This window comes from Chiloscyllium plagiosum, chromosome 9, assembly GCF_004010195.1.
Source record: "Chiloscyllium plagiosum isolate BGI_BamShark_2017 chromosome 9, ASM401019v2, whole genome shotgun sequence".
Classification (NCBI taxonomy): Eukaryota; Metazoa; Chordata; class Chondrichthyes; order Orectolobiformes; family Hemiscylliidae; genus Chiloscyllium; species Chiloscyllium plagiosum.
Window position 1 is genome coordinate 91,912,738 of NC_057718.1, and position 23,005 is coordinate 91,935,742.

Below are 23,005 nucleotides of genomic sequence, written 5' to 3' on the forward strand. Positions count from 1 at the left end.
GGGGCAGGGGGCGGTGTTGTTGTCGGGGACATGTTGCACGGGAGCGGGGCTCGTGCGCTGTATGCTGCTGCTAGTCTCCTGAACGGGCAGCTGACTTCAAAAGCTCCGAGCCCCAGGGGAAAGGCTTTTGATCAGTTAACCGAATAATTGATTATCCAAACAAAAGGCATCGAGAAAGGGTTCTTGTTCGGGAGTCATGCCCGGGAACTCCAGATCCTTTTTAAAAAAAATCCCATTTTGGCCTGCCCTCCTCAGCCCTCAGATTGGCATAACAGAGTAAAATCTCTGGAATGCCACATTAATCTTTTGGAGTCACATGTTAGGTTTCCAGATCATTCCCTAATCACCGTAATAGCTTGTGGGGCACTCCTTTTCCTGGTGAGATATGCAAAGTATTTGCTTGGCCGGTTACCATGCTCACATAACCTTTGCGTTGCAAAGGTAAGCTCCATCTTTGCTGTCTGCACAGAATTCAATGCAGACCACAGTGCCATAATCCTTTGTAGCTTGACCAACGAGGGCCTATCAAAGTAAGCCTTCTCGGGTGCCTTCAACCATGCTTCGAGAAGATGTTGCTGCTCACCCTTCTGCCGCTTCTTACTAGCAGAGTAGAAAATAACTCATCCTCTGGCATAGGCTTTCACAGTTTTGCAAAGGACGGATGGCCTATTAACCGAGCCTGAGTTAATGTCTAGGAATGCCCAAAATTCCCTAGAGAAATGCTCCACAAACTTCTTATCCTTGAGAATAAAGGGATCCATTCGCTAGTGCCTCGAACCCACTGTAACATCCTTAATCTTGACCAACAGGTACACTGCAGCATGATCAGAGATGGTAATATTACCAATTGCACAAGATACTACTAGGTCTAGGGTTGCCACAGGGATCAGAAAAAAAATCAATCAATCCTGGTGTGACATCTGTGCAGATTGGAAAAACATGTGAAATCCCTGCCTATAGGGAGGAGACGCCTCCAGACATCCACCAACCCACATTCCACACACAGATCCACTAATTGTTTAGAGGGTATAGAGGGGTCTCTGGGCAACCTGTCTACTGTGGGATCCATGAGACAATTGAAATCCCTCCCCCCCCTATAATGATACGCCGAGACTCGAGACTGAACAGTATAGAAAACGCATCTACCAAAAATTTGAGGGGATGAGCTGTGGGGCAATAAACATTTAAAACACCATATTCTTCCCCATTTATCAAGACTTTAAGAATTACAAACCTCCCGTGTGTCTTTAACATATTATAGTAACTTAAATGGGAGATTCCTCCTAACCAATATAGCCACTCCTCTACTTCTGGTATTAAATAATGAAGAGTAAACCCAATCAAAGCCATTCTGCTGTAGTTTCAAAGCTCCCTATCATCCAAGTGTGACTCCTGTAACAAAGCAATATCCATCTGCTCCTTTCTAAGACTCAAAAGTACCTTCTTCCTCTTAATTGATGAGTGACTTCCCTTGATGTTCCAGATACACCATATAATCAAGTCATTAGCCATAACCTTCTGCAGCAACATTTAAATTCCAGAGGAGGAACTCGAACCACAAATCGCTGTGCCTCAGTGTCACATGATCCATCGAACATAAAAACTATATAAACTAAAACCACTACATTTAACAAACGTACAAAACTATCGAAGATTAAAAACAACAAAAACCAAAAAACAAACCAACATATAAAGAGCCAACAGCTCTGAATAGGGGAAATCACCCGGTGCTCAAAAGGGCACATACCTATCCCAAACTGCCCATAAGTAGGCATTCTAGCTATCCCAACCATTTTCCCTCCTCCTAGCTAGAGCCGCACCGCAAACACAAGCGGAAAAGAAAGTAAATACATCATAGAATAGCAATATGAATAAAGAAAAAACATTTTTTAAGGGAAAAAAAGTAAATATCCCACCCATCCTCTGGTATAACTTAACCTAGAAATTGAAAGTACACCTATCAACTGCCCCCAAACATAGTTTAAGCCAAATTATTACCAGTAGGAAAAAAAAGGAACTGAAAGCTCCAACTGGACTTCCTTTGCTTTTTAAAAAAAAATAAAGACATAGCCAAACAACGCTACTATTTGTACGTAATAAATTGTTCAGATTAGGCTAATTTGTCCACAAAGTGTCTTGCCTTCTCCGATGTGTCAAAGAGATGTACGGATCCATCCAAGGTTATCCATAGCACCACCGGATGCCTCAGAGAGTAATGAATCCTAAAGCTCTCCCAGTCCTCAACAAAAAGCATGGACCAGGTTTTTGTTATCAACAAGAATTACTCTTTATTGTAAGTAAATAGACTCTAGCCACACAAAAGTTATGAATGATACACACACACACACACACACACACACACACACACAAAACATGGGTGTTGCGGATGGAAGGAAAGTTGTTCATTCGTCTCCGTTGACACAATCTGTTGTGATGGTTCTTGTGCTGATCAGAATGCTGCTTCTTATTCTTCCTTCTCTGGATGTTTTTACTGGTTTAAAGGTGGGACAGTGGACCAGTTCATGTTTACAGAAAAGTCCCGGAAATGTTAACTACAATTTAAAGCTGACAACAACTGCTGGAGGGAAATTAAACTGATTTTCTTCAGGCTTTTACTGTGGTGAACACACACAGCTACTGAGCTGGAGATCTGAAAGCTTCTCCTTATCTTGTTCACAGCCCCTCGACAGTTCCCACATTCATATCATTCAGTTAGAAATGAAAGGTAGTATATATCAAGATATTGATAAATGAATAATGGATGTTCTATTTTACTGATTTACTTACTGAACATATTTTGTAAAGGACAGAAAAGGTGAGGCACAACAAAAAGACATCCACATTTACATTACATAATACATGAATATAGATCAAATGTGTCAGACAATATTATGTTCTGCACCCACTTCAAAACAAAGCAGGGTAAATAGTCATATGGCTCATTTACTATTTGTGGAACCTTGCTATCTGCAAAGTGGTGCTGTATTTGCCTATTAATGACAATCATTACAAATCAAAAATGATTGCAGAACACTTTTTGAACACCTGAGGACTTGCAGTATACTTAATAAAATGTGTTATATCCTCAGGATAAGAAAGCAAAAATAAAAAAAAACTGAGTTTCAGCTTATAATTGCTAATCAGTAACTTTTGCTGGAAAGTACTTGTGCATGGACATTGGATGGGCCAAGGGAAAGAGTCAAACATTCTATTACCAGCTTTTTGCAGGAAAATTTTATTTATGACTTACTACAATGTCACTGTCTATTGAATTGTTTCCTACTAGGAACCAGCACTTTGAACAGCAGAACAGAGAACAGTAACCTAATACACTTTAAAATTCTCTCAACAACACATTTCCTGAAACAGCAGATGTACAAAATAAAGGACACTTCTACCAATTTGAAGAAGACATTGATTTAGTATATGTCACTGATTGGTAATCCAGGCTCATGTGACAGGAACATAGGTTCAATCTCACCATTGCAGCACATGGTATTTAACATCAAGTATTAAATCAAGAACATGAAGCTTGACTCAGTCACAGTGACCAACTGCCTTTGAAATAACCTAATTCACACAAGTTCTTTAGGGAAAGAACTGGTCTCCATGTCTGGTGTATACATTACTCAAACTGTTGATTCTTAATTGGTATCTTGGGCGGATTAGTGCCTCAGTGGTTAGCACTGCTGCCTCACCGCGCCAGGGACCCGGGTTCGGTTCCAGCCTCGGGCAACTGTCCGTGTGGAGTTTGCACACCCTCCCAGTGTGTGCGGGGGTTTCCTCTGGGATCTCCGGTTTCCTCCCACAGTCCAAAGATGTGCAGGTTAGGTGAATTGGACTGAAATTATTATCACGTGTGAAAAGCTTTGCCTTATGAGCAATACAGGCAGATCACAGAGTTAAATAGCATAGATAAGTAAATAATATGTAAACAGCAGTAAAAACAAAAATACAGGTACAAGCAAATGTTAAGAGTTTGAGAGTCCATTCAGTATTCTAAAAAGAGTAGGGTAGAAACTGTTATGAAACCGGCTGGTGCACGTGTTCAGGCTTCTGCACCTTCTCCCCAATGATAGAGGTTGTAGAAAAGCATTGCCAGGATGAAAGCAAATTACTGCGGATGCTGGAATCTGAAACCAAAAGAGAAAATGCTGGAAAATCTCAGCAGGTCTGGTAGCATCTGTAAGGAGAGAAAAGAGCTGACGTTTCGAGTCTAACTGATCCTTTGCCATTACTAGGGTGGGATTGATCTTTGTGAATGCTGGCGGCCTTTCCTTGACAGCAGGCTGGTAGATGGATTCTGTAAATGGGAGGTTGGCCTTTGTGATTGTCCGGGCCGAGTTCACCACTCTGTGTGACTGTCTCCGATCCTAAACGGTACAGTTGCCATACCAAGTAGTGACACATCCAGACCGAATGCTCTCAATGGCACACCTATGAAAGTTGGCAAGGGTATTCACCGTCATGCCAAATTTCCTCAGCTGCCTGAGGAAGAGGAGACGTTGTTGGGCCTTTGTAACCAGTGGGTCCACATGAGGAGTTCAAGAAAGCCTGTTGTGGATGACCATTCCCAGGAGCTTGACACTCTCCACTCATTCTATCTCTGTGCTCTTAATGTATAAGGGGGCATGAGTAACATCCCACAGAAAGTCAATAATGAATTCCTTGGTTTTGCCAGCACTGAGAGCGAGATTGTTCTCAGTGCACCATTTTTCTAGGTCTTCCACCTCCTCAGGTCATCAGCGAACTTGTAAATGGCATTAGTCTATATTTGGTGACGCAGTCATGGATATACAGTGAGTACAGTAGGAGGCTGAGTACGCGCCCCTGGGGGGCTCCAGCGTTGGGTCTTAGTGAGGATGAAATATTGTCCCCAATCTTCACTGACTGTGGCCTGTGGGTCAGGAAACAGAGGATCCAGTTGCAGAGAGTGGGGCGAAGTTTGAGATCACTAAGTTTACTAATCAGTCTCGAGGAGATGATAGTGTTGAAGGCTGAACTGTAGTCAATGAGAAGGATTCTTATGTAGCTGTTCTTGGTGTCAAGATGTTCTAGGGAGGAGTGCAGGGTAAGTGATACGGCATCTGACGTGGATCTGTTGGTCTGATAGGCAAATTGGAGTGGGTCAAGAGTAGTGGGGAGGCTGGAGTTGATTAATGCCATAACTTGCCGTGAGTTGGCCATGCTAAATTGTCCATAGAGATTGGTGCATTAGTCAGAGGGAAATGGGTTTGGGTGGGTTACTCTTCAGAGGGTCGGTGTGGACTTGTTGGGCCAAAGGGCCCGTTTCCACACTGGAGGGAATCTAATCTAATCTAATCTTGCCAGGGACACCCGGATCTCATGAAAAAGAACAAAAAACATCTTTAAAACAGAAACATTTTATATTTATGCAGCACTTCTACAATCTCAAGACGCTCAAAGCACTTCATAACCCATCCAGTACTTTTAAAATATAAGACTGAATTTAATGGATTACTGTCATCCAATAAAGGCCTATTCGGATGCACAATGCCCATCAGGTTTAACACTACAAGCTGCCAGTGAAAGGGTGGTGTTGGAGGACGGTTTTGTGTCTCCGATGCTAATCGCAGACCCCCTGCATCAATTTTGCCTCCTGCATCAATACTTCCACCATCCCGCCCAACATGCATACACCTCCTGTCAACCCAACCCCAGTAGGATCCTGGATTTATCTCAATTTCAGGGCAATGATAGGAGGCACAGAGGCAGATACAGTAAGACCAGAAGACATAAGAGCATAGGAGCCATTCAGTCCATGAATCTATTCCACCATTCAATAAGATTATGGCTGATTTGATAATCCTCAAGTCTAATTTCCTCCCTTTTCTCCACTTCTTTGATTCCCTTACTGCTTTAAAAAAAATTGTCTACCATAGCCTTGAGTGCATTTAAGAACTCAGTCTCAACAGCCATCGGTGGTAAAGAATTCCACAGATGCACAACCATCTGAGAAAAGAAACTCATTTGTCTGGAATGCGTAATCCCTTATTCTGACATTATGCCCTCTGGTCCTAGATTCTCCCACAAAGGGAAACAACCTTCTCCCATCTGCCCGTCAAGCCCCTGAAGAATCTTTTGTGCTTCAAAAAAGTCAACCCACCTTTGTCTATACTCCAACAAGTACAGTTTCAATCTACTCAACCTCTCCTCACAACAGTCTCTCCATATGAAGTGGCCACCAATCCTGGTTTGATGCAAACTGCTGACCTCTGACTGACAAGCTCCTCCATGAGCTAAGATTCATCATGGAGAGCACTGGAAGACCTGTCTCACATAAATTAAAGTGCCATAGTCTGAAAAATCAAATCCAGGCAAGTCAAGATATGCCTGTTCTCAACATCCACACAGTTGCAAAGAGCCTGTTCTCAGCTTAAAGTATGGCCCATAGTCACTGCTACAAAGGTAGGAAACATGGTAGTGAATTTGCACACTGCTAGATCCCACAAAGGGCAATATAACAATGATAATATAAGCTGTTTAGTGATGCTGATTGAGACATAGCATTGAGGTCAATTCCCTTGCTCTTCTTTGAAATAGTGTCATGGCACATTCACTTGACAAAAGGAGTTCTTGGTGTAATGTCTCATCCAAAACACAGCACCTTCAGCAGTGTACTCGAGTTTTCGCCTGGCTTTTTGTTCACCTCTCAGGGATACGAGGTCAAGCCATTACTTTTTGACTGAAGAGAGAGTTCCATCAACTGAGTCATGGTTGCAAATCCAATAATCACAGAAACTTTATAATGAATTATAAGTTCTCCATTAGCATTCAACAACTCCTAGGTTTAAATTAATTTATATCCCATATGATAAATCATGTACTCTCAATTAGACCTTTTACACATTATGAAGGTTGTTGATTTACCTGAATTACCATGTACTTTAGAAGTATTTGAAGGAAGTACAAAGTCTGGTCATCTGATATCTTTTCTCCCAATACTGATGGCAGCAGAGGGGTAATATCTTCTGCAGCAATTTTTACTAAGCAGAAAATGAATAAAACATTAATCACACTTTGATTTTATTAATTAAATTAATAAAATTAAAACACCACAATTTAATAAATAAAACTGACTCCCACTTTTTTCCATATTATACATGAATTAGAAACACAATGAGCAAAGTGACCCAAAGGTGTTCATCTGATCCTGATGGGCATAACCTGGCATTTCATCTATTTCAGACGCATCTACGTTCCCTTTTATAATATTTCAACTATAACTGTGCACAGTACTTTAAAAGCTTGATCTAAGCAATGCTCAATACAAACTTAGCATAATTTCTCTGCTTTTCAATTCTAACCTCCTGGAAACAAACATGACTGCTTGGTCTGGTTTTGTGTTTAAAAGTGGTTTTATTAACCTGCATCATTACTTGTAGTATCAGATCTGTGCATTCCAAATATTGCCAAACACAAAAATATGTCATGAGCCAGTGCAGGTTGGTGTCAAAATATATTCCATGATGTACTTCAGTAATAACTCTGTGCAATTTGACAAACACAGCTGATCAACAATTCAACAAAAAAAATATTATTTTTAAATCAATGTGAATGCCCCACCTTACGAAAAAGTGACCTTCAGAGAACAGGTAGAATGAGCTCCTCATTCCTTTAGTAAGCATAAAAGTATACTCAAAAGCTTTTAAAACATTCCTACTAGTGGGCTTGCACTTAAAATAATCAGTTTAGTTTTCTGATTCTCCTCAAAGCTCCATAAACAAATTAAATTTAGAAATGTGGGTCAGTCAGCTTTGCTCACTTTTTTAAAAAATGAAAACTAGCACAAAAACTCAGGCAACCTAATTTTCTTTTACACTGGTTACACTAATTTTGGGAAAAATATGCTATGAAAAAACTGGATCTTCAAGACTATCGTCTCCAAATATTTTTATTTAACATGGTCCACACTGGACAGCACAAGTTCCAAGGGGAAGATTAAACTTGGACTTACTCGTTATCTTGATATAATGATAAATGCCACTATAAATACTAATTCCATCTCATTTGTAATAGGCTTGATTACTAACCATCAGACACATTATAGGAGGGATTTATGAGCGTATCTAAAGTACATGGTCCAATTTGAGATGAAACAGCTGGAAAACCAGGAACTAGACAAGCAAATAAGGTTAGTTGCTCATCAGAAGAATTCTCTTGCAGTGCTTGAAGCCAAAGTAGATAGAGTCGAATTCCTTCACATCTTATCTAAGGAAAAAAATTTACACAATTTTGGTGAAATTTCATCAATGATTCTAGTGATTATAATCAAGTACAAGTTAGAGCATGATGTATACTAGTAGTTAAACAAATTTCAGCTATACCATTGGATATGCCGCCAGTTAGCATCCAATATCATTTATACAGTATGTATCTACCCAGACTAGCATTTGCATTAATGATTTAGTAGAGCAGTTAATTTTAACAAAAATGCTACTTCCTTTTCCATATTGCACTGGCTAATTGCTCTCAAGTACCAGTTACATTAATGTGTATAGTTCCTATCAGTCACACCAGCTGCTTTTTATTCCAGACAACCACCTTGAGAAAATGGCAGTAAGCATTTGCCAATACCATATGTATAAAACACAAAACCTACATTAAGTGGGCTATTTTTTGGGACATTTTAGGAACTTTGAAACTGACAGGGCAATTCTGAAAAACATTAAACAAAAACATACCATCAAGGACAAAGCCCTCTTGAAGGGTACCCCATCCACCACAAATATATAGTGTGTACCATGTACAAATTGCACCTCAGTGACTCACCAAAGCTTTTTCCAAAGCATCTTCCAAACCATTGACGTTTATCACCTAAAAAGACCAGGGTACCTAGAATACATGGGAACATATTACCTGCAAGTCGCCTGCCGAGTCACATACCATACTGACTCAGAACTATTGAGTGACTCAGCTTTGAGTGATGTTGGAACCACACACATCCATGCAGGTGGGGATTACCTGTCTTTTGCCTTTCAGTTCATGGACAGGCTTTTGGGTATCAGCAGGTGCATTAGTCACCATAAAATTCCAAGCCGTAACCTGCTACTTTAACAACAGTATTTGCATACTGGTCCACAGTTCAGTTTCTAATTAGTGGTAAACACCAAGATATTTATAGCATTAATGATAAGGCCACAGTATGTTAAGGGGAGAGGGAAGGTCACTGATGGAACAGTTGAACGTGATCATGTCTAGGTCACTACCCTGAGAAACTCTTGTCATGCCCTGGAACTAAGATAAGTGAGCTCTAACAATTACAGTCATCTTCCTTTGTGCCAGGTATGACTCCAACCAATTTAGAGTTTTCCCTTGGTTCTCACTAACTCCAGCTTTGCTACAGAAAAATGCCTCAGATCGAACAGGATACAGCACAGAAGATAGTCAGCCCAAACACAATTTTTGTAATGACCAAGTAGTCATTGCAGAAAACAGCTGTCAAACTCTATTGGTAGACCAATGTGAACACTTTCTTATGAACTTTGCAAGGAGGCAAGCATTCTTCACAAACCACATTATTAGCATTGCTGAGCAATTCTCATACAATAATTGCAATTTTGCCAAAGAACTAAAGGAATCTTATATATATAAGACCTACCTGCAGCGTGATCAAAAGGCCACAACCCTTGTGTAAGTTTAGATTCAACATAATTAAAGGTTTATCAACCAACATTCCTACTTCCGTATCAACTTGCATTAACAAATACATTTTGCACATTTCAACCAGTGTTTTTCTAACAGTTAATCCATGCCTTTATATTGTGCGATGTAGACATTAACTCGGATCCCCAAACTTCAGTTCTAACCTTTACTGTTGATTGTACATTGCCCATCTCTGCATCTAGCCCATATGTTATCACAGATTTGAAATTCACTGAAGGAATTTGGATTGAACATTTCAGCACTGGAAACAGCAATACCAAAAATCTAAATGATCACCAACAATTTGGGGAAGAAATAAATTTCACAATAGAACGAATTCAATAACAATTACATTGGTAACAAGCATATACTACTTCAATATAAGTATAGTACATACAAATACGTTGGTTTGCCCAAATGGTACTCATGCTCACATGACCCTTTCCTCATTTTATTTAATATAATTCGATAAATATATCCTTCATTCCTTTTATTCACCTACCTTAAATTCAATTACTCAATGCACTTCCGCAGTTCCTTCTAGCAGCATAATTCATAATCCAATCATGCTCTGAATGAAGTTTTTCTTGAAATTCTCCAGACTGCTATCAGGTAAACCCATAGTCTTCTTTTTACGGAAAATGTATAATTGTTCAAGTATAATTTTGATATTCCATAAGCACACTGAATTAAGTTGTGCAGCCTACATAAAAGGTCATTCTTTATACTCTCCACCTACGCAATGCTAATTCTAAGTTTTTGACTATTAAAATGTGACTGATTCAAAGTTATCAAAAATCAACATGTCTGCCAAATGTTCTTCTGTTTGGCTTTTGTTTTTCATAACATGTTTAGCAATTATGTAGAACCCTAACTAAAACAAAGAAAATTTATTTTCAAAAAAATGTTGAAAACTATTTCAAACCTAAATTACACATAGAATTGTGCTACTCATCTTGGTCTATCGACCAAGTCACCAAAAGATCAACACTCAAATTTGGACAACAATCTTTCACTCCAATTACATATAATGAATGGTTAATTTGAGTGCTATTTGTAAACATTTTGCAGTAATTCACAAACACCAATTGCTTAACAGGTAATCAACAATACATTAATTTATTATAAACATTTGTTTAAAACATGCCACTTAAGAGGCTTAGCATAAAATAAAACAAATTAAGCAGTCTATTGTGCACTCACTTCTAATGATGTCTCTCTTTCATAGCTGAGACAAATATTTCAGTTGCTACAATACCGGAACGCATCCAGCAAACATCCAGAGTATCTTCATGAAGTAGAAATATAAACTATGGTAAGCATCTTTAATAGATCACATACACCTCCAAGATGTTGGCTGTGAAACTGGCCAGGGAATTGGTAACCTATGTTTCCACATTCTCATTAATTATAATGAAGAAAATCACAAGCACAACAAGCAAAATATATTAAAGCTCTTACCTTAACAGAGTTTCCAGTGTGCAGAAGTTTCTTCAAAATTGAGCCTAAAGTATTAATGTGGTTGTAAATTAAAGATTGCAGATTTAAACATATGTATATAAATAATACAAGCAGCATCAGACATAGTTCAGTGAGGCACAAAATTGACTCTAAAGAGTCACAGGGGCGTACGGCACAGAAATAGACCCTTTGGTCCAACCTGTCCATGCCGACCAGATACCCCAACCTAATCTAGTCCCATTTGCCAACACCTGGCCCACATTCCTCTAAACCCTTCCTATTCATATATCCATCCAGATGCCTTTTAAATGTTGTAATTGTAGTAGCCTTGATCACTTCCTCTGGCAGCTAATTGCATACATGCACCACCCTCTGCGTGAAGAAGTTACCCCCCTTAGGTCCCGTTTACATTTTTCCCCCCTCACCCTGAACTGATGCCCTCTCGTTCTAGACTCCCCCACCCCAGGGAAAAGACAATTGTCTGTTTATTCGATCCAAACTCCTTTATAAACCCTATAAGGTCACCCCTCAGCCTTTGATGCTCCAGGGAAAACTGCCCCAGCCTGTTCAGCCTCTCCCTGTAGCTCAAATCGTCAAACATTGGCAACATCCTTGCAAATCTTTTCTGAACCCTTTCAAGTTTCACAACATCTTTCCGATAGGAGGGAGAGCAGATTTGCACATAATATTCCAAAAGTGGCTTAACCAATGTCCTGTACAGTCGCAACATGACCTCCTAACTCCTACACTCAGTGCTCTATCCAATAAAGGAAAGCATTAGAAACACCTTCTTCACAATCCCATCTACCTGCGACTCCACTTTCAAAGACCTATGAGCCTGCACTCCATGGTGTCTTTGTTCAGCAATCCTCCCTAGGACCTTACCATTAAATGTATAAGACGTGCTCTGATTTGCTTTTCCACAATGCAACACCTATCATTGAGATAAATTAAACTCCATCTGCCACTCCTCAGTCCACTGGCCCATCTAACTGAGATCCCGTTGTACTCTGAGGTAACCTTCTTCACTGTCCACTGCACCTCCAATTTGTGTCATTATAAACCTACGAACTAAACTTCTTATGTTCACATCCAAAGCATTTATATAAATGACAAAAAGCAGTGGATCCAGCACAGATCCTTGTGGCACACCTCTGGTTACAGGCCTTCAGTCTAAAAAGGAACCCTCCACCACTGTTTCCTATCTTCAAGCCAGTTCTGCATCCAAATGGCTAGTTCTCTCTGTATTCTGCGAGATCTAGCCTTGCTAACCAGTCTCCTATAGGGAATGTTGTCAAACACCTGACTGAAGTCCATACAGATCATGTCCACCATTCTGCCCTCATCAATCCTCTTCATTACTTCTTCAAAAAAAACTCAGTCAAGTTCATGAGATATGATTTCCCACACATAAAGCCATATTAACTATCCCTAATCAGTTCTTGCCTTTAAAATGAACTGCAGAGTGTCAGCTAATTGCAATACAACTTAGTAAAGCACATGAAGATTTGTCAGAAAAGTTAATTTAACTATACCTGCACCAGTAAAGTCTGCTCAGTTAAAATGGTTAAAACAAACTCTTTCAAACCTTCCACAGCATGATGACCAAGTTTATCCAGATAAGTGACCCATAAAAGATCCAACAGCATTGCAGGTTCAATCTCTGGTCTATAGCTGAATTCGCTGACCTCAGTTCAACTTCTGTTCAATCCAGTTTTCCAAAGTATCAGTGGGTTAGGGAGTAGAAGCAATTTCAGCTTTGCTACACCAAATTGCTATTCAGAATCTCAGCACAAGTGGTCAGGTCAAGTTCCACTGTGGTGCCACTCACAATCAGAAAGCTTGTCAAAACTCAGTCAAGGTTCACACATTGTTAATAGCAAACGTGGCAAGTTATCAGAAGCAAAATGCAACCTATGGAACAGTTCAACAGTCAGAAGTAATGACCACATGAAGTAGTGGAGGCAGTGATGTAGTGACATTGTCAGTATACTAGTAATCTGTGGAAGATGGTGAAATTTGAATTCAATTCAATTAATAAAATCTGGAATACAGATCTGGTCTAATGGGGTGACATGAAACCACTGTTGATTGGCATAAAAACCAATCCGGTTAAGTAAGGAAAATCTGTCTCTCACTGTTCTGGCATACATGCGACTGCAGCAATGTGGTTGAATCTTAAGTACCATCTGAAATAACTATCAAATCATCCAGTTGAAACTAACCAATATAAAAGTGTGATGAAAAGGAATTAAACGGAAGGGTAGCCTTAATACAAGTAATACCAGGGTCTTGAGTAGTGATGTAGAACAGAGGGACCTAGGAGTTCAGATATATAATTCTTTGTAGTTTGTATCACATATATTCAGGGGTGGTTAAAAAGGCATTTGGCACGCTTGCTCAATGCTTTGACTTGGGAAGTCATGTTAAGGTTGTACAGGATGTTGGTGAGGCCTCTTCTGGAATACTGTGCTCAGTTCTGGTCTCCCTGTTATAAGAAAGATAGTTAACACTCGAAAGAGTTCAGAAGAGATTTACCAATATGTTGATGAGAATGGAAGGTATACAGAAAAGCTGGATAGGATGGGACATTTTTCCACTGGAGCATAGGAGGTTGAGAGGTGACCTGATGTAAATTTATAAAATAATGAGAGGTATAGGTAGAGTTAATGGCAGTTGTCTTTTCCCGAGGATGGGGGATTTCAAGACTAGGGAGCACATTAAGGTGACAGGAGAGAAAATTAAAACAAGACGTGAGGGGCAATTTTTTGTTTTACAATTAGGACGTTCACATGTGAAATCAACTTCTTGAGGAAGTCATTTAAATTCTGGGTACAATTACAATGTTTAAAAGATATTTGATAATTACATGAATAGGAAAGGTTTGGAGGGCATGGCAGGCAGGTGGGATTAGTTTAGTTTGGGATTACGTTCGGCATGAGCTGGTTGGACTGAAGAGTCTGTTTCCGTGCTGTATTACTATAATTCTAGGTAGATGATGGTCTAATGGTAATATTTATAGACTATTAAGTCAGCGACCCAGGTAGTGTTTTGTGGATCTGGGTTTGAATCCCATCATGGAAGATGGTGGAATTTGAATCCAATAATAATCTGGAACTAAGAGTCTAATGATGACTATGAAGCCAATTGTCAAGAAAATCCCATCTGGTTCACTAATGTCCTTTGAGAAGGAAATCTACTGTCTTTAACAGTCTGGCATAAATGCGACTTCAGATCAATGTGGTTGACGAAAGATGGGCAATAAATATGGCCTAGTCATGATGTCCACATCTCATGACAAAATAAAAATAGTCCCCTGGCACCAACCAAGCACAGGAAATGATAAGAACAAACCCAACCAAACCTGCAAAGTCCTTCTTACTAATGGTGCTCATGAACTAAATTGCTATTCCTTCACAGCTGCGAGATCAAAATCCTGGAACTCTCTCCTCAGCAGCACTGTGGGTGTACCTGTAGATTGCAGATGTTCAAAAAGGCACTCACCGCCATCTTCTCTCAAGTGTCATTAGAAATGAGCAACAAATAGAAACACAGGAACAGTAGTAGGCCATTCAATGCCTCCAGCCTGTTCCACTATTCGATGAGATCATGGTTGATCTACGGCCTCAGTTCACATACCTGCCTTTGGATCGCAACCTTGGAGACCTTCATTTAATAATAATTTGTCTCAGCTTTAAAACTAACAACTGATCAAACATCAACAGTCATTCGTGGAAGACAGCTCTAAGCCTCGACCACCCTACATGTGTATCTCTACTGAATGGTTTGACCCTAATTTTTAGACTATGCCCCTTAATTCTAGAAACTCACAATCAGCAAGAAAAAAATTATCCACCCCGCATTTTCCTGTTAATATCTTGAAGATTTAAATTAGATCATCCCTTAACTTTCTAGATTCTAGAGAAAACAGAATTAATTTGCATAAGCTCACCTCATAACTTAATCTAAATTCAGGTATCACTCTGGGAACCGAAGTGTACTCTCTCCAAAGCAAATACACCCTTCCTCAGTGTGTGCTAGTTTGGGCATAGCTACAAGACCAACACCCTATGAATGAATTTTTTAAAAGTAGGAATAGAAAATCGTTAAGGGCAAACTGCTCTCCAGACATAATTAAAAACGTAAAAATATCCTTCAAAAGATTTTATTTTAAGATTAGATTTGATTCCCTACAGTATGGAAACAGGTCCTTCGACCCAACAAGTCCACACCAACCTTCTGAATTTCTTGCTAACTAATCAAAATTTGACACCAAATACTAAAAAAAAATTATTAGAAGGTAGAGGAGCCAGGATGAAAATGGGCAACTATTAAACACTCATGGAAACCCTGTATTATGGAAGTAGGCCATTCAACCCATCGAGGAGGAAGTGAGGACTGCAGATGCTCGGTCTACACTAACCTTCCAAAGAGCATCCCACCCAGACAAACCCCGTTCCTTATCCCCATTGACCTATCTAGCACATCCCTGGACACTATGGGCAATTTAGGATGGCCAATCCAGATAGCCTGCACACCTTTGGACATTACAACACCCAGAGGAAACCCAGGCAGACACAGGGAAAACATGCAAGCTCCACACAGCCCACAGGTCGAATCAAACCCAGATCCCTGGAGCTGAGGCAGCCGTGCTAACTACTGAGCCACTGTACCTGTTGCAATTATGATAAACCTAGCAAAGTCAGAAAATTGTAAATTCAAGAAGTAATTCCAGAAACTGAGCACATAGTGTATACTGGCACTTGAACCACTGACGTATTGCTATCTTGTCAAAGGTGCAATAATTTGCAATGAGACATTAAACTGAAATATTATCTGCCTAATCAGGTGAACGCAGCACCGTCAAAGAACGGCAGGAACTTCTATGCATCCCAGACAATGTCAACGTTTCAATCAGTACGACAAAAATACATTAATCATTGAGCTTATTTACTGTTGACAAAATTAAGTATCCAGTGCCTATTTGATGAATAAGCACAATAAAACCAAGGCAAAGCTCAACCATGAGGCCATTTCACTCATTTGCATTGACACCAGCTGAGGTACTGCCTGGCAGATGTGCTGAGTGTTGACATGCTAAATGCTCCAGGCTGAATCGAGCATAGATCAAACATCACTGACTGTCTTCATTTGAATGTTTTAATATCCACTTAAGTGATGTAAATAGTTGTCAGAAACTGTTGATGTTCTGAATAGTTGATAACTTGTTTATATTAAAAACCAGTGGCATTTTGACAATGTATTCTATTCTCCTGATAGAATTGACAGAAAATCAATTCTGACCATCTAAGATCAACTTTTTGGTTTAACGAGCAACAGAAGTAACAAGGCAGAAAAATACTAAACAACTAGTGCCAAGCCTGGCTGAAACCTTGTTTAAATACAAAAGGAATAAAGTGCCTGAAACAAGTAATCCTTAGTTCATTTATCCATAACAAGAAACAAGTAGTTTGTATTTAGAGTCACCTGATCAAGTACCTCAATGTTACCAAGTCATACAGCATCTAGAGCGCATGAACAGGTGACTTAACCCAGTTGGCATAAACCCAGGGTGCAGTTGCCAAAAGTCTGCTTGAATTAAACATTACCTGCCTGTGGTGTATTTGTTCGTCTAGAAATGAACTCCATAACCTTTTAAGGCCTTATCAGCAGGTATTGATACTTTTGGCATTTAATGCATCAGTATTCTCAAATGTCTTTGCTGAGTACTCATCAAAGGAACCTTTTTTAAAAAATTCTATCAAAATGGACAGTCTCACAATTCACCATACCAAATTTTGTTTGCCATTTATCTTCCAACTCTGTAAGCTTATTTGTACCTTTCTATATCTTAATAAGTTCTCTCATATTAGATATATTGTCCCATCTATCATCATCTGCATTTTTTCCACCCTACCTCCAATATTCATGTTCAAATCATTTATGTATGTACAGAAAAACTGAACTCAAAAGGTCCCTGGAGTACATATTTCTCATTTCTGCTCGTCTGAAGAAATTCTTTCAGTGGCTACCCAGCTTTCAATTTTTAGTCAATTTTCAATCAACTTTGTTCCACTCTCCACAGATGCTGTAGAACTGCCAAGTTTCTCCAGCATTTTTTGTTGGCTTCAGATTTCGAGTATCCACATTATATTGCCCTGATTTCAATCAACAGTTACATGTCGACATCTGTCTTGTCCTCAAGCATAAGGGCTGCACAGAGACTCATGTGGCTCATTGGCATCTGTCCCTATCTCTGAGATAGGATGCCAGTTGAGTTCCTACTGCTCCAGAGGTTGTAATAGCATCTAAGAACAGGATGACAGGGCCCTCTTGTGGCACAATAGTGTCCCTACCCCTGACCAGGAAACTCAGGTTCAATTCCTACCTGCTCCAGAGGTGTACAATAACATCTCTGAACAGGTTGATTAGAAAAAATAGATTTTTAAAAAAACAGGTGATCAGAAAACATCGAGACTTCACATCTACTGCCTTATAAAATGCAGTCATGTTTGTTAAGTCAACAAGCACAGGAGCCAATCTGTCTGTAACAATGAATCACAAGTACTCAATTAAAGAATTAAAAGTCCATGTTTTTCTGATTTTCATGATAAGGAAAATGTAGCCAAGAACCATTCATTCTTCTCTAACTCGTGCCACAAGATCTTGAATATTCAAGTGAACAGTTTAATGCCTTATCCAAGGTAGCACTTGCAACAACAGTTCTTCAGGTCTACAGAGGAAAGTCAGCCTGAATTGTGTGTGTGTCCTTAGTGGAACCTGAGTTCTTGAGCTCAACCTCAAAAATTGCAGAACCAATTCACCAACCTTTTCCCCAAACCATACAGTCACACATTAGAAGGAAACAGTTTTGCGCATTTACAGAGCTGCAAAAATATTTTAACAACAAGGTTTACATCAGGTTTCTCCTCTGATTGCCCTAAGAGAATACTGTTCTACCAATTTCAGTTATTTTACAATAGTAGTCTTCTTTACTGGTGCTGAAACGTAACAGTTCTTGGAGAGAGATTTTAAATCCTAATTCCCTATACTTTCAGGTCTTCGGTTAATCTCATATTGTAAGCGTACATAAATTGCTTCATCATATTGTGACACCAACACATGATATCATTTTATTCAAGTTATCACAATACAAAGAAAGAAAGTTTCTTTCTCGCACTTCTGACCTCTCGTATACCTCTATTCTTTGCATTCCACTATAGGCAGCTCAGTCCTCAGCTATATCTTACCAAATCTCAAAGTTTGTTCCTGAAAGTACCCTCGTCTCACCCTTTCACAATCTTCACTAGAATCATAGAGTCATAGAGATGTACTGCACGGAAACAGACCCTTCAGTCCAACTCATCCATGCCGACCAGATATCCTAACCTAATCAAGTCCCGTTTGCCAGCACGTGGCCCATATCCCTCCAAACCCTTCCCAATCGTATACCCATCCAGAAGCTTTATAAATGCGGTAACTGGACCAGCCTCCACCACTTCCTCTGGCAGCTCATTCCATACACGCATCACCCTCTGCATGAAAAAGTTGCCCTTAGGTCCCTTTTATAACTTTCCCCTCTCACCCTAAACCTATGCCCTCTAGTACTGGACTCCCCCACTCCAGGGAAAAGACTTTGTCTATTTACCCTATCCATGCCCCTCATAATTTTGTAAACCTCTAAGGTCACCCCTCAGCCTCCAATGCTCCAGGAAAAACAGCCCCAGCCTGTTCAGCCCCTCTCTGTAGCTCAAATCCTCCAACCCTAGCAACATCCTTGTAAAGCTTTTCTGAACCCTTTCAAGTTTCACAACAGCCTTCCGATGGGACGGAGACCAAATTTGCATGCAATATTCCAAATGTCCTATACAAACGCAACATGACCTTCCAATCATATACTCAGTGCTCTGATCAATAAGGGAATGCATACCAAATGCCTTCTTCACTATTCAATCTACCTGCGACTCAACTTTCAAGGAACTATGAACCAGCACTCCAAAGTTTCTTTGTTCAGAGATACTCCTGAGAAGCTTAGCATTAAGTGTTTAAGTTCTGCCCTCATTTGCCTTTCCAAAATGTAGCACCTCACATTTATCGAAATTATACTCCATCTGCCACTTCTTGGCCCATTGGCCCATCTGATCAAGATCCTGCTGTAATCTGAGGTAACCTTCTTCACTTCTAGTACACCTCCAATTTTGGTGTCATCTGCAAACTTACTAACTATACCTCCTAGTTCACATCCAAATTATTTATACAAATGACAAAAACCAGTGGATCCAGCACCGATCCTTGTGGCACTCCACTGATCACAGGCCTCCAGTCTGAAAAACAACCCTCCACCACCACCCTCTGTCTTCTATCGTCGAGACAGTTCTGTATCCAAATGGCTAGTTCTCCCTGTATTCCATGAAATCTAACCTTGCTAATCAGTTTCCCATGGGGAACCTTGTCAAACGCCTTACCAAAGTCCATACAGATCACATCTACTGCTCTGCCCTAATCAGTCCTCTTTGTTACTTCTTCAAAAATCTCAATCAAGTTCATGAGACATGATTTCCCACGCACAAAGCCATGCTGACTATTCCTTGCCTTTCCAAATACACGTAAATCCTGTCCCTCAGGATTCCCTCCAACAACTTGCCCACCACCAATGTCAGGCTCACTGGTCTATAGTTCCCTGGCTTTTCCTTACCTCCTTTCTTAAATAGTGGCACGATGTTAGCCAATCTCCAGTCTTTCGGCACCTCACCTGAGAGTATCGATGATACAAATATCTCAGTAAGAGACCCAGTATCATTTCCCTAGCTTCCCAAACAGTTCTGGGGTACACCTGATCAGGTCCTGGGGATTTATCCACTTTTATGTGTTTCAAGATATCTAGCACCACCACCTCTGTCATATGGGCATTTTTCAAGATATCACCATCTATTTCCCCACATTCTTTTCTTCCATGCCCTTTTCCACAGTAAACACTGATGCAAAATACTTGTTTAGTATCTCCCCCATCTCCTGTAGCTCAACACATAGCCTGCACTGATGATTTTTGAGGGGCCCTATTCTCTTCTAGTTACCCTTTTGTCCTTAAAATATTTATAAAATCTCTGGATTCTCCTTAACTGCATTTGCCAAAGCTACCTCATGCCCCCTTTTTGTCCTCCTGATTTCCCTCTTAAGTAGATACTTACTGCATTTATATTCTTCCAAGGATTCTCTCAATCTCTCCTGTCTATACCTGACATATGCTTCCTTCTTTTTCTTAACCAAAACTTCAATTTCTCTAGTCATCCAGCATTCTCTATTCCCACCAGCTTTTCCTTTCTCCTAACAGGAATATACTGTTATTCCTGGACTTTTGTAATCTCATTTTCCAACCGCCCCTTCACCTGCGAACAACTGCCCCAATCAGCTTTTGAAAATTCTCGCTAATAGAGTCAAAATTAGCTTCGTCCAATTTAGAACTTCAACAGTTAGATCTGGTCTACCCTTTTCCATCACTATTTTAAATCTAATAGAATCATTAGCCACCCGTTTGACTAAGCCTTTAGTCAAGTGTGTGTATTAAAAAATAGTGACTGTCAATTAGGATAATAGAATTTTTTTTTAAATAGAGCCACAATCTTTCGTTGTACATAATATGCCAAGTGTGATCTAATCCAGTTTGAACACATTGAATTTACTTTCTTATTTTTCCTCAAATTACAATTGCACTTTTTAACTGATTTTGACTGTAACAATTCATTTAAAATAACTACCAGTGATAATCTTCATGAAACTTTTGTTAGTTATTTATATTCACTCTCAATTACCTTGCTATCCCTTGTTTATTGCTTGCGCTCATAAAAAAAAGATAAGCTAAATAAAAGTGCTAAAATTTTAAACATTTCCCATAAGATACCATATACTAAAGAGAGGTTACATTGCTCACTACAATTTTTTTTACATTGGAGACTAACTGGTTGTCTCGAATCCAAGTGGCCCAAAATTCCACTTGCTAGCTGTCGCTACTTACTTCCAGTCTACTACCTAAAGGTGGATTACATTCCTGAACTGCAATTTTTACACTTAAATACCTTTTAGTCGTCTTGAACCTAAATGGCCCAAAAATCCACAAGTCTTTACACTTGCTTTTGCCCACTGGTCTTCCACAGCCCCTCCTCTGCTTGACACTCCCTCTCTCAAACACCTTCCTTCAGCAGAGCCCCTGGGAAGGACTAAGAAGGCTGATGCAAACAAGGGAGTAGGTGGTGGTTAGTGGGAGCGATCTAGCAAGTAAGAGAAAGCCAATTTTTGTCCAATTAAACTTCTCTGAAACACCATGCGACATGCTACATCTTAAATTTCAAATACATTTAAAATTTCTATTAACTCCTCTGTAAAGGTTCACTCTACAGATGTCTTCCTGATGTAAAATATAACCTCTGGGCCCTTTGCCCTAGCCATTAATTCCAAATAGAATTTATTTTGTCACATCTATTGTTAATCCACCATTCACTGGAGTAACTCAACAATTAATGAAAAACCTGGAAAAACAGAAAAAGACTCAAGCCAATAAAGACAATATTAAATCCAAGTGAAAATAAGCACCAAGGTGGTCACACATTCATATTTGCCACATGAAAATAAGTTAATATTTTAAATTCCTCTTCAAAATCCTAAAATTGCATTTTACAAGAGATTGTAATGGTTTTAATGTCATAAAGGCATGTGATATGAATTACAAAAAGGAAATAGGAAACAAAACAACTTTGGTCTGCATTATAGAGATTATGAAAGTAAAGGAAGGATGTAACCAAGAAGGAAACCAAAAATAATAGGATTATGAAAAGCTAAAAGGTTAGAACCAACATTGAGGGACTAAAATAAATGAACTGCACCAATGCTTTATGCAAACTTTCCCAAATGAATGTTAGTATTCTACATTAACAAAAATCAACTACAGACATTTATGTTGCATATAGTCAATGCCATTTAAGAAAATGTAACTTGCGACCTTAAAAGATAAAACACTGTATAAATTACAGGGAGAAAAATTAATTTGAGTAAAGATCACACCTTATCATAATCATGCAGAGTTTACAAATTGCTCCACGATTTGCAAATATGAAAGAAATATACCACTTTTTCTTACCTATGCTGTGAAATTGCCATCTGTTGTTGATTTTCTCAGGAAGAAGTTGAAGTATTTTCTGTTCAAGATAAATTTCAAGTACAAATTAAGATCATGTTTCAGTATAACATGAAATTCAAAGCTTCGGATACAGTCATGAAGTCGTCTGCAGGAGGCTGTTTGGACCAGTTGTCTACATTCGCCCTGTAAAACCGCACAGTTAACCTTCTTCCCCTGTTCTGTTCACATGGCCCTGCAGGTTTATTGCCTTCAAATATCCATCCAATTTCCTTTTGAAATGCTAGCTTACACCACCCAAGTTGGCACGAGTTCCAAATCTTTACCACACAATGTGTTAAAAAGTTCCTTCTCACAATCCCCTTGCATCTTTTACCTAGTATCAACAATGTTTCTCTATTAAGACTGAACTTCTGCACAAAAATAGTGAAAACAGTGATAATTAAAGTGACACATTACAGGTTTGAAAATTTCAGAAGTCTCACTTGACACATTTGGAAGTACTATTCTGTCTGGTGCATATTTGATATGAACACTTCAGAACAAACCAAACATTCTTAGTTATCATTCATCAAGTATCACACTTTGATTTTGAAATTCTGTTCTTTTCAAAATTGTATGTACAATCCCACTTAAATAAAAGTCAAGATTTTGACCTTTAGTTTCGACTCGTAATTGCTGCGCTCTTTTCGGAAATATCTCATTACTGACAGGTTAGAACATAGAACATAGAACATAGAACATAGAACA

The 23,005-nt window shown here is 39.3% G+C and overlaps 1 protein-coding gene across 7 annotated transcripts in view; it reads right to left on the reverse strand.

The window, feature by feature from the left end:
- ralgapa2 (Ral GTPase activating protein catalytic subunit alpha 2) overlaps positions 1-23,005 on the reverse strand; it is a 585,975-nt gene that overhangs the window by 454,759 nt on the left and 108,211 nt on the right. For all 7 annotated transcript variants that reach the window (XM_043696530.1, XM_043696529.1, XM_043696527.1 and 4 more), the window contains exons 4-7: positions 22,259-22,316; positions 11,128-11,171; positions 8,055-8,232; positions 6,892-7,007 (exon numbers count right to left, since the gene is read on the reverse strand). In XM_043696530.1, coding sequence (XP_043552465.1) covers positions 6,892-7,007; positions 8,055-8,232; positions 11,128-11,171; positions 22,259-22,316 — 396 coding nt within the window. The remainder of the gene's footprint in view (positions 1-6,891; positions 7,008-8,054; positions 8,233-11,127; positions 11,172-22,258; positions 22,317-23,005) is intronic.